This window comes from Ictidomys tridecemlineatus, chromosome 5, assembly GCF_052094955.1.
Source record: "Ictidomys tridecemlineatus isolate mIctTri1 chromosome 5, mIctTri1.hap1, whole genome shotgun sequence".
Classification (NCBI taxonomy): domain Eukaryota; kingdom Metazoa; phylum Chordata; class Mammalia; order Rodentia; family Sciuridae; genus Ictidomys; species Ictidomys tridecemlineatus.
Window position 1 is genome coordinate 177,243,426 of NC_135481.1, and position 12,594 is coordinate 177,256,019.

The 12,594-nt window shown below is 52.9% G+C and overlaps 1 protein-coding gene across 1 annotated transcript; it reads right to left on the reverse strand.

Moving 5' to 3' along the window:
- Window positions 1–1,146: 1,146 nt before the first annotated feature.
- E2f1 (E2F transcription factor 1) lies at window positions 1,147–11,015 on the reverse strand. Its single transcript, XM_078051637.1, has 7 exons — window positions 10,612–11,015; window positions 5,396–5,486; window positions 4,851–5,070; window positions 3,456–3,608; window positions 2,850–2,964; window positions 2,533–2,755; window positions 1,147–2,419 (listed from the first exon to the last, which is right to left on the reverse strand). Exons 1-7 carry the CDS (start codon window positions 10,870–10,872, stop codon window positions 2,172–2,174), a joined length of 1,311 nt encoding a protein of 436 aa, XP_077907763.1. The 5' UTR covers window positions 10,873–11,015; the 3' UTR covers window positions 1,147–2,171.
- Between the last annotated feature and the right edge of the window lie 1,579 nt (window positions 11,016–12,594).

Below are 12,594 nucleotides of genomic sequence, written 5' to 3' on the forward strand. Positions count from 1 at the left end.
CGAGGAGTGAGGAACCACCCAAGGGGTAATTTCCACTCGGGACGGGCCGAGCAGATCCAGCCAGCGCGGGAGTGCACCGCAGGAGCAGAACGGGAGGGCTGCGCGAACACCAGACTCAAGGCCCAGAGGGTCAGCAGCCAACTGAAGAAGCGAAACCCAAGGGTCGATTTCTCCCGTAGGTTTCTGTCTAATGGGGGTAAAAGTGGACGCCCCCATAGGATTGTCGTGTGATGCATTTGAATGTAAAGGGGCTAAATTGGGCCAGCTCAGAGACCACCCACCCGACAGTCTATTACACAGGTCCATGCTGTTGTCACTCTCCTCTTTCCCGGGTCTCAAGTGTCCTGACCCCACAGTCTGCACTTTCAGAGTCCTCAGCCTTCTTTCCCCCCAAGCTATTTGGGCTCTCCCTTCAAAGGTCTCTGTACAGCTGCCAGAGGGAGCTTTAAATATGAAACAGGACATGTCCCTCCTTAGACTGCCTGGTGACTCTTTGTACCCTGAATAAAACCCTAGAATGAATGTCTCCCCTCCCTTAGGACTCCAGCCTCATTAGGTCAGCTCCTCTGACCTGCCCCACTGGGCCCCAGGGCCTCTTTGCCCATACTTTTTTCTCTGCTTGGTGTGTTCCTCTTCCTTCCTCCAGTTAACCCCTATTGACCCTCAGTTTTCAGCCTAAGCACCACCTCTTCCAGAAAGCTCTCCCCTAATTTTTCTTTTGCACAAATTCCCATCAAAACACCCTTGAGTGGAGGGAACCCACTCACCCCAAGACTGGAAAGTACCTGACACAGATACAAATGCAGTCCATTGTATTTGTTGCACGTTTACTAATGCCTAGAAACTTCTGGAAGGAACATACCAAAAATATCAGTGACCCCTGGGGCTGAAAAGAGAGGAACTCACCTATTACTTCTGCACTTTGGCAGCATGTGTGACTTTCTACAACAATATTTATTGGATCAGTTTTTAAGTTAGGAAAAAAATTTTAAGTTAGGAAGCCTTCCTTTCTTAGGGTTATGAAACTCAAATGGAATGAAATCCATCTGAGGGACAGAGAGGAGAGGAGAATGGGCATTTCCCCTAAAAACCCTGGTCTCTCCCACTCCCAGATTTACATCAAGTAGAGATCTAAAACCCAGCCCAAACATCATCAAAATGTTTATTAAAACCAAAGCAGGAGGAAACAGCTGTTAGGAAACAAATCAAAGTGCAGATTGGAGGGTGGAGCAGAGCAATAAGTGGTAGGGGGGCACTTCAAACACCACAGGAGGGGCCCCTCAGTCTAGGCTGGGGAGCCCTTCACCCACCCCTCCTGCCCACCCTGTTAATGAAGGTCCCCACTCACCTCTCCCATCTCATATCCATGGGGAGGGCATCTGGGGCTCTGAAGTGACCCCTGGAAAGGGACCACACCTCCATCCACCCATAGCTGTCAGTCAGTCTGTCTCCCTTCTGCCTTTCCCCAATAAATAAATCGCTCAGGCCTCAGCTCCCTCGGGATGGGGCAAAAGAACCACTTGGGGACCCCTGTCTTTGCTCAGGGGTACAGGGAGTTAGGGTATCAACCCCACATCCCTCCCAGTCTTGTTTCCCAGGCTTGCCAAAGAGGCCTAGATAAATAAATAACGCTCCATTAAAGCTTCGATCAGAAAACCTTAAGACAGAAGTGCTCTTGCAAACCCAACCAGCCAAGGCCTCCCTGCCTGGCCAGGTCAGCACACAGGATTCTGGGGGCAGGCGGCCAACCCTGGGCCTTCAAAGGCCCCTGGAGCAAGGAGACCGAAAGTGCAGTTAGAGCCCCCCATGCACACACATGGACTCATGCACACACGTGGACACATTGGGGCGTGTCTGCAGTGCACGCACAGATGTGTTCACCTTCATTCCCCGGTACATGCACACACACATATTCACACACCACTCACCCCAGTTACACACACGTGGGGTGCTGGGTGCATGCACATACACACCACAAACAGAATCCTTCCCTTCCTGGCCTGCTCAACCTCCTGGTGGCAGCCAGACCCCAGAGCTAGAAGCTGCTGAGATGGGAGAAAGGGTATAAATTATTTTTCCAAAAGGGCTGGAAGGATGGCCTAGGGCAGGGGGCTCCAGGGCTGCAGAGACAGGGAGGGGCATCTCAGGAGACCCTGGCCCCCTAGGACCTGTCAGAAATCCAGGGGGGTCAGATCCCCAAAGTCACAGTCGAAGAGGTCTCTGATGCCCTCACCCTCCTCAAGGCCAAAGTGGTAGTCGAGGGCCTCGTGGGGTGGGGAGAGGCTGATGAACTCCTCAGGCAGGAGCCCGGAGAAGTCTTCCCGCACATGCTCCAGGAGTGAGTCAGCAGCCACCAGCGGGGACAGGCGGTCCTCATCCATGGGGGCCCGCAGGCCACCCATCCTTGACAACAGTGGCTCTGGGGAGACGGGGGAGCATCACAGGCCAGGGATGGCCCAGCAGAGAGGACAGAGGGGGTTGCCATGCCTGCTCACCCATCTAGGGGAGCCCCCCCCACTCACCCTTACCCACCTTGCTCCAGGCTGAGCAGGGACTGGCTGGGATCCATAGCAGGGGACGAAGGCGGAGGTGATGGTGGTGGCACTGTGGTGACGGGGTCAGTTGTCCTGTCCTCCTCTCCAGAAGCTGCCTCCTGGGATGGAGTCTTTGCTGGGCTGATCCCGCCCACACTCTCTTCAGGGCACAGGAAAACATCAATGGGGCCTTGTTTGCTCTTGAGGGAGATCTGAAAGTTCTGGGTAGAGGCAGCAGGCAGAATTACCTGAGGCCCAGGTGACCACTATCCCAGCCCAGCTTGTCCTCATTGGGCCTGAAGTCCCTGGTCTTACCTCTGAAGAGTCCACGGCTTGGAGTTGGGTCTCAGGAGGAGCCTTGATCACCATGACCATCTGCTCTGCAGGGTCTGCAATGCTACGAAGGTCCTGACACGTCACATAGGCCAGGGTTGGTAGAGTCAAGGAGTATATGATCTTTGGTCTCTGGAGGCCACTCACCATGACAGCCCCCAAGACAGGGTCCATACTTGCCTCTTCACTCGTCTTCCTGATCCACCATAAGGTTTAGCACATAATTGGTGTTCAACACTTCATTCCCCTGGACGTCAATGGCCACATCAGTACAGTGGGACTATCTACCCATCTCATTCAAAGCTAATAATGATGGCTGACAGTGATAATTCCACATAAAAAGCTTAACACGATGCCAGGCCTGGTGTTGAGAGTATATTGGCCTATGATCTTGGTGTCAGTTGATGGCTATGGCCAAAAATACATGTATATTTTTTGAGGTCCTAGGGATTAAACCCAAGGCTTTGATCAAGCACTCAGTGCCAGAGCCTTCTCCTGAATCTGAGATCCAGGGCCTCTCCACCCACTTGGGTGGGTAACCCCACCTATCACACCTGTCCTCCAAGTCCCCCGCCAACCCAAGGATATCGCTGGCTGTCAGAGTCCTCGGAGAGCAGCCGCAGCTGTGTGGTGCAGATGTGCATCAGGTGGTCCAGCTGCTGCTCGCTCTCCTGCAGTTGCTGGAGGTCCTGGGTCAGCCCTTCAAGCCGCCCACCGATTCCCACTGTGGCGTGGCTGCCTCTGTGGAGAGGCGTTCAGGAGGGTTAGCAGCTCCCAGCCCCTCTGCCCATCAGCCCTGGCCCTTGGGACACTGCTGTGGCCACTGATCTCAGATTCTTTTTTTTCTTTTAATTTTTTTTTTAAGTTGTAGATGGACACAGTATCTTTATTTATTTATTTTTTTATGTGGTGCTGAGGATAGAACCCAGTGCCTCACATGTGCAAGGCAAGTGCTCTACCACTGAATCACAGCCCCAGTCCCTGATCTCAGATTCTGACAGGATTTCTCCTCTCTGGCTCCAGCTCCTCAGCTGGGTTCCAAATCAGACTGGCCTGACTGCCAACAAACACCTACATGTCCCTACCAGGAGGCTGAGTAAATAAATGATGGCAGAGATACGCCCTGGAAAATGACCCAGCTGTATAAAAGGACGAGAATGAATTAGATATACACATGAAATTATTTCCAAGACATGTTGTCAAGTGAAAAGAAAAACAAAGTGATGCAGAATAGGATGATCTACCCCAAACTGAAAAGACCAACGTGTCAAAGACAGGGTAGTAGGGTTGCCTGGGGAGAGGCGAAAAGGGAAAAATAAAGAATTAACAGGATATACAGGAGGCAGGAGGATCACAAGTTTGAGGACAGCCTAGAGAAACAGATGTTATTAAAAAAACAAAAACAAAAAACGGGTCGGGGGGAAATACATCTAAAACATCTATACATCTGTGTCAAACAAATCTCATCAATGGCAGCAGAAGCCAGAATGGGGACTACCTGGTGGTATGAGATGAGCAATAACCAGGAAGGGGCACAAGGAAACCTCCTGGGGGTTGAAGAGATTTTTTAAAAATCTTGATCTTGGTGGTTACTCAGATGAACAAATATGTACAGCTACAGTGAGCTGGATAAGTTTGAAATCTGTGTCTGTTGCTAGGTGTGATGACACTCACCTATAATCCCAGTGACTCGGGGGAAGGATTGCAAGTTTAAGGCCAGCCTCAGCAACTTAGCAAGACCCTGACTCAATAAAAAGGACTGGGAATGCAGCTCAGTGGTAAAGGTCTTGGGTTCAATCCCCAGTACAAAAAAAGATTTGTGTACTTCTCAGCATCTAACAGCCCAGGGAAACCACATCTGCAGCTTCAGTGCCCCAACTATAAGACGGGAATGCAGAAGTCAGTGGGTATTGCCAGCAGCACGGGCAGGTATTTGTGCCTGCCCAGAGCCTCTGCCTGCCCTCCTGATTGCCTGGTACCTACAGCCACTGGATGTGGTTCTTGGACTTCTTGGCAATGAGCTGGATGCCTTCCAGGACATTGGTGATGTCGTAGATGCGCCGTTTCTGCACCTTCAGCACCTCAGCTGCCCAGTTCAGATCAACAACGCCATCAGCTGAGCGGCTCAACAGCTCCAGGAAACGTTTGGTGGTCAGATTCAGGGACGTCTCATAGCGTGACTTCTCCCCCGGGGATTTTGCACCTGGTCGGAGAGACTGTTCAAGCAAGGTGGAGCAGCAGTCCTGGGGGACAGGTGGCTCCTCCCCTTGGTAGGGCCAAGCAGGGAGGCCCTGTGGCTGCTGCCTGCCAACCACAGCATTTCTCTTCTGGCTGGGGGAACTCCCCACCCCGGTGCCCAGGGAAGTCATGCCCAGCGGCCACTCTAGCTGCTTGCCAGGCCCCCAGATGCCTGACTTAAGCTCAGACCTCACCAGTTAGATTTTTTAGTCTGCAAGTATGTTTATCCATGAACAACCCCAGCCTGGGCCTGGTCAGAGGGGCCTACCCAGGTTGAGTTCCACCGGTACCTTTTCCTGGGTGGCGGCCTCTACCCCGAACAGGCCCACTGCTCTCAGCCAGGTACTGATGGTCAGTTTCCAGGTCCAGCCTCCGCTTCACCTGTGGCAGAAACAATGGGAGGATGCCCAGTAACCAGGAGTGAGGCTACAAAAGACTTGGGTAAAGGCGTGGTGGCCCTGGGATGCCTGTCCCCTGCCTCTGTTTCTCTACCAGAATGCCTAAGTGTGTGAGTGAGGGGGACATTTTGTAGGGGACACAACATGAGTGTTATAATCCTACCACACAGGACCCTCACGTGGAAGGCAGAAGACCTAGATTAACCATCACCTATAATCCCAGCAATTTAGGAGGATGAGGCAGGAGGAATTCAAGTTCAAGGCCAGTCTCATCAATTTAGGGAGGCCCTAGGCAACATAGTGAGACCCTGTCTCAAAAAATAAAAGGGCTGGGTATGTGGCTCAGTGGCTAAATGCCCCTGGGTTCAATCCCTGGCACCAAAATAAATAAATATATCTGAAAAATATTTTTTAATGTGGTATTGGTGATCAAACCCAGGGCTCCATGCACACTACAGCCCCTAAATCTCCAGATTTTTGTTACTTCTTTCAAAAGATGAAGGCTAATTATCCTCTCCTTAAATGTGGGCCAGACCTGGCACTTGTTCTGAATGAACAGAATGTGGCAGCAGAGATGGTGTAATGCTTCTAGGGCTGGGTCACAGAGCCACTGGAGCTTCCTCCTTGTCCTCTATATTAGATCACCCGCTCTGGGGGAAGCCAGGTACCACATCACATGAACACTTAAGTAGCCCTAATGATGGGCCCCAGTCACGTGGAACTGAGACTTCCTAACAGTAATGTGGGCAAGCTTCGAAGCAAATCCTACAAGCTAAGACTTGTGGGGCTGAGGTTGTGGCTCAATGGTAGAGCACTTGCCTAGCACGTATGAGGCACTGGGTTCAAGCCTCAGCATCACATAAAGAAAATAAAGGGGGGCTGGGGATGTGGCTCAAGCGGTAGCGCGTACGCTTAGCGTGCGTGCGGCCCGGGTTCGATCCTCAGCACCACATACAAACGAAGATGTTGTGTCTGCCGAGAACTAAGAAAAAATAAATAAATGTTAAAATTCTCTCTTTCTCTCTGTCCCCCCCCTCTCTCTCACTTTCTCTTTGAAAAAAAAAAAAAGAAAAGAAAGGTATTATGTTCATGTATATAAAAATTTTTTAAAAAAGACTTCTGACTGCAACTGGGGCCAGCATTTTGGCTGTAACCCCAGAAAAGCCCTGAGCCAGAAGTGTTCAACTAAGTCTCCCCTGAATCCCCAACCCACAGAAATTACAGATTTTTTTTTTTAAGTTCTGAGGCTTGAACCTAGAACACCTCTACCATTGAGCTACATTCCCAGACCTTTTTGAGACAGGGTCTTGCTAAGTTGACCTTGTGGTCCTCCTGCTTCAATCTCCAGCATCACTAGGACTGCCATGCCAGACTAAATGCTTGTTTTAAACCACTGAGTACACATGTCCCTTAAGCAGCCACTTCCTCTGTGGTTTTCAAGAAATCTACTAATCTGTAACATGGCAGCAGCTGGTGCTCACCAACTGTCTGCATTCGTTAGTTTACTCCATCCCATGGTACAACAATACAATAATGACCCCATTTTGCAGAGAAGGCCACTGAAGCCCAAGATCATATAGCCAGGATTCCTACCCAGGGCTGTCTGAGAAGAAAACAAGATGCTGACCTCTACACTGTTTAGCTTAGTCATGCTCACGAGCCTGGAGAATATTCTGGAGGTCCCATAGGCAACTCGGTACCCTGAACAAAACCAGACGTACCATCCATTCCACCAGCCACTCTCACCACATCTAGCTGCCAAGAACTCATCACCACAGCCATTATCACCTCCCAGTGGACTGTTGGGTATGCCTCCATCTGCCCCTCTACAACAACAGTCTCCCTACAAGTCTCATCATGTTTTAGCCCCTACTTAAGACTTTCCTCTGGCATTGCTTCTCCATGTGAACTTCTGTTGAGAGGTATCTTCTCACAAATCTGTGCTTCCAAGCCCTAGAGCACACTGGCCCCTTCCCTTCCCTCCTTGTACCTGCTACTCTCACCTGAGCAGGAACCTTTCCCATCTCTTAATAGAGGTACTACCTCTTTCCGTCTGAACTGCCTCAAACCCAACCTTTTCCCATGCTGTCTCTCATTACAAACTTCTGCATGGTGTCCATCTCACTCTCAGAGTATCCAGTGTCTGCCATGGGATCTGGGCACCAAATATTTGTCAAATGAATCTCTTCACATGCTGTGGTACATGGTGCTCCCTCTTGCACTCACTCACTTCTCTTCTGGCCTCTATTCTGGGGACACCCCACCAGTAAGAAGTGGGGCCAAGATTTGTACCCCAACAGGCTGATACAAAGCCCAGTCTAGAAGTGAGGCCCCCACAAGTCAGACAGAAATATACTCCCTTGGGCTGGGGATATAGCTCAGTTGGTAGAGGGCTTGCCTTGCATGCACAAGGCCCTGGGTTCGACCCCCAGCAGCACCAAAAAAAAAAAAAAAAAAAGACCAAAGAGATATACTCCCTTCTTCAGATCAACAGCTGGGCCTGCCCCCCAGCATGTTCCTGCCACAGCCATTACTTTCTTCCTGGTAACCTGGTCCCCGCCCTCTCCCAAGACAGGTCACAGCCATACCCTAAAATAAGAGCCCAAGCAGATGCCCATTTTTGCCACTGCTCTCTAGATAAACCTTGGCACAGGGGACCTAAAAGCCAGAGGTGGAGACATTCACTGGGGAAAAAAAAAGACTCTCATACCCATCCATGGGGGGGGGGGGAACGACAACCACAAAAACTAATTTAGTCCCTAGTGGTGTATGCTTGTTATCCCAGCAACTCAGGAGGCTGAGGCTGAAGAATTCCAAGTCTGAGGCTGGCATCAGCAACTTAATGTGACCTGTCTGAAAATAATCAATGGACTGAGGACTTAGCTTAGTAGTAAAGCACCCCTGGATTCAACCCTCAGTTAAAAATAAAATAAAAAGTGAATGTAACTCAGAGGTAGAGCACTCTGGGCTCAAGCCGCAATACCAAAACCAAGGAAACAGTCAGAGGACTTGGTGAAGGTCAAGAGCTGCCCCTGTGTTTCTGGCTTTGAGCTCAAGGATGGTGCTAGCCCCACCACTGCCCACATAGAGAAAAGCCTGCTGGCCCTAAGAGGGCAAAGGATCCTTCCTGGCCTCTGTGCCTAGCACATCAGAGGCACTTACTAACTCAACAACTGCTGGCTTTCTTTTTCTTTTCTTTTGCAGTGGTGGGAATTGAATGAATGGGATGCTTAGAAGAGGGCATTTCTCTTCATCACAGTCCATTCCTGAGTCTGCAGCTCAGCTCCCTGAGGACAGCACCCACAAGTTGTTGGTCTCTGCAGCCCTAGGCTTGTCATAAGCTAGTACCTGCAGGGACAAGTCCCTAGAGTATATAGTAGACAAGCCAGCTAACCTACTCTATACAACCTCCCCTTCTAGTCCTTCATTAGGAGGAAGGGGTCCTAAGAACTTCTTTTTTTTTTTTTTTAAAGGAAGGTTTATTTTTTTAATTTTTTTTGAGAGAGAGAAAGAGAATTTTTATTATTTTTTTTAAGTTTTTTTCTGCGGACACAACATCTTTGTATGCGGTGCTGAGGACCGAACCTGGGCTGCACGCATGCCAGGGGAGTGCGCTACCGCTTGAGCCGCATCCCCAGGCCCTAAGAACTTCTTATGGTTTCTTCAACTTCTATCAGCATCTCCAGAAGGTCAACACTTAGGAAATATGGCCTGGTCCCACCACTTGCTGGCTTAATTACTAGAGATGTTTCCACCATCCCTAGGTCTCAGCTTCCCCATCTACAAAAAGGGAAGGTTGCTGACAGGGTTAAATGAGTTAATTGGGTAAAATGTTTGGCACAGAGCCTGGCACACAAAACATCCTCAAAACAATGGTAGCTGCTATTGTTATTATTATTAGCATCTTGGTGATTCCGGAAGGAAAGCAGCACTGGGCACTGGGCCAAGGGGGTTGGGGGCCTTCCCAGGATGCCTTAGGAACCAGCTGCCACCCACACCCCCATCAGCAGTTGAGAAGCGTCTCCCTCCTTGTCCTCACCCCTTCCACTTTCTCCAGGCCCCCTGCCGAGACCTCCATCCTGCCTAGCCAACCTCTGACTGCCTGCCCCTGCCCCACCTTCAGTCACAGGCCATGCCAGTAAAACTGGTCCCCACACCCTGTCCTGCACAGGTTCAAGCTTCAGGCCTCTGCTCCCTTTTCCCACTGTAACTCAGCTGCCTCTTCTAGAACCTAAACTGGTCTTGAGCTTCCTGCTGCTGGGAGGTCAGGAAGGACTTTATCCAGGATCTCCCTGGGACATTCTCTCCTGGCACTAGGGGCCTCCTCTCCAGCTCCCAGAGGCCCAGCCCACCCAGTCCTACTACAGAGGCTCAGGGGTTTGCCTGATTAATGAGGTTCCATGGTAACCAGGGGCTGGGAGGGTGGCAGATGGAAGGACAGGCTGAGGGAGGGGATCAGCAGCTGGCCCAGTGCCCCGCCCCTGCAGAGAAGGCCTCCCAGTCAGGAGGCCTATCCCCAGAGGCCTGGAGGGACAGGCCTGCACCTGGCAGTCCTGCATTTAGGCAGAAAGGGGCTCTTCAATGGTTCCCCAACGGTCAAGCTCCAAGCCTCCGCGGCACTCCCACTCCCCGCAACTGTGCCCACTACCCAGCCACTGATTCTGGTCGAAGCCAACAGGTATCAGTTCAAATCCCAGCCCCACCATCTGCAGCTGTCTGACAAGTCACTTCCCCCTCCGAGCCTCAGTCCCTCCATCTGTCAGATGGGCACAGTGACATGAAGCTCACAGTTTAGCTGGCTTCAAGACTACCAAAGGCCTGGCATATGGTAAGCACCAGCTGAATACATGTGAGCCATTTGTCACTGGCCCACGATTGAGTGGCTCCAGTGAGAACGCTGAGGCCCAAAGCAGAGAAGCAAAGAGGGACTGGCCCGAGGTCACCCCGCACCCCGGGGCGGGGCCCAGAGGCCCAACCCAGGCTCTGCACCGCCCAGCCAGACTCCTCGGTCCCCCCTCCCCCGCCGCCTCTGGGTCAAACACCGCGCCAGGCCGGGTCTGCGCGGGGGTACGGTGGCGCACAGGGCCTGGCGACCCTAAGGTCCGTACCGGCGGGCGGCCAAGAGCCGGACGCGGCGCGCTGGGTGTGGGCCGGGGCGCCTGCGGCGTGGCGAAAAGCAGCAGGTCGGGGTCGCGGGGGCCGGCAGCGGGCGCCGTGGGGCCAGCTGGAGCCGGCGGGGCGCTGGCGTCCTGCGCCGTGGAAATGATGACGATCTGCGAGGAGTCGAGCAGCCGCAGCGCGCCGGCCCCGAGCAGGGCCTCCAGCGCCGGCGCGCATGGGCCGCCTGCGGGGGCCCCAGCCACAGCCATGGTGCTCACGGCCCGCGCGGCCTGGGTGTCAGGCGGCGGCGGCGGCGCGGGCCCATGGCGGCTGGCCCCGGCGAGGGCTCGATCCCGCTCCGCCCCCGGCCGCCGCTGCCTGCAAAGTCCCGGCCACTTTTACGCGCCAAATCCTTTTTGCCGCGAAAGAGCCACGAGCCGCAGAGCGCCGTCACCATTGGTTGTCCGTACTCTGACGGAGGAAGCGGCGGTGCCTCCTATTGGCTGCAGCGCGCCAGACCGGCTGTGAAGGGCGGGACCGGGCGGAGGCGCGGGGCGGGGCGGCCAATCGCGGGGCGGGGCGCGCGCAGGCTTTGTCGGGGCGGTGCCAGGCGCGTTCTTTCTCCCCGCCCCCAGGTCGGATGGCCTCTGCAGGAGGCGTGGGGACACTGACCCCACCTCCGCCCCTACACACCCGGTCCTGATGATACGGGTGTAGTGAAGGCTTAGCTCAGAGTTTTGCACATCTCCCCATCAGCAGACCCCACGTGACCCCCAAACCCTCCACCTGAAGCCCCCACACCCTCATCTCAGACCTCAGCTCAGAGCTCCAGAAACGGACCCCTCCTCTTTTCTGGATGCTCAGGCCCACCTCCCACCTCCAAAGCCCCAGCCACGTGCGCCATCCTCAGCTTGACCCACCTACACCGCTTACTCAAATCCTTTTCCTGGCCCAGCCCTTTTGCCCAGTGCCCAAGCCCAGTTTTAGCTGCAGTCCCTTCAATAGCAACGTACCCCCAGCGCCAGTGCACGCGCACCTCAGCTTGAGCTCCTTCACTCCTCTCGAATGCTCAGGAGAAGTTTTGAGAATCTACTCTGTTCACAAATCCTTAGTTCAGACCTTGACTTAGGGCCTTACGGAGCTAACAGTCTAGTGAAAAGGGAAGAAGGGGAAGAGAAAACGTGTTCACGGTATCATGAAGAGTCAACCATTAAGAAGTAAACCCAGGTTCCAAGCTGGGTGGCGCAAGCCTGTCATCCCAGCGGCTCTGGAGGCTGAGGCCGGAGCATCACCAATTTAGAGAGTTCCTGAGCAATTTAGCGAGACCCTGTCTTAAAAAATAAAAAGAGTTGGGAATGTAGTTCAGTGGTAAACCCTTCCCTGGGTTTAATCCCCAGTACCAAAAAAATAAACCCCATGTTAGACCTCACAGAGGGAGAAGGTAAGGATGCTGAGCGTGAAAATGCATTCAATCCTGAGGCCCTGGGACAGTTCCATCAGCATTTCTCATTGCTCAGGTCAACTGATCCGACCAATATTGTCCTCTCTGGGCTAGGCCATGTGCCAGCACTGAGGACAGATGTGAAACACTACCAGTAAAGTCTACAGACTTGCCTGCCCTCTGGTGTGTGACTCGTGTGACCCACAAGGGTAAAAAAAGTAGCTAGGATACAAATAAGAATCAAATCCTCAGGCCCAGCGTCAACGTCACTTCCCCCTGGGAGCCTTCCGGAATCAGGGTTCCTCATTTTCTCCATTGCCCATGCTGTGTCGGTCCCAACATGACCACACCCTGCATTCCTCCGCTTGCCTTCCTCGACAGTCTGGGGGCTCCAGCGAGGCCTCCTCCCACTGGCCTGGCCTCCAGTTGGTGCTGAAAAAGATTATGAGAGAAATGGAGCCCAGCGTTGTGAAGAAGGACCACAAAAAGGAGGCCAAGGTTCGCCATGGTCCTTAGGGACCTGGCTTCAGAATCACCTGGGCACTTGTTA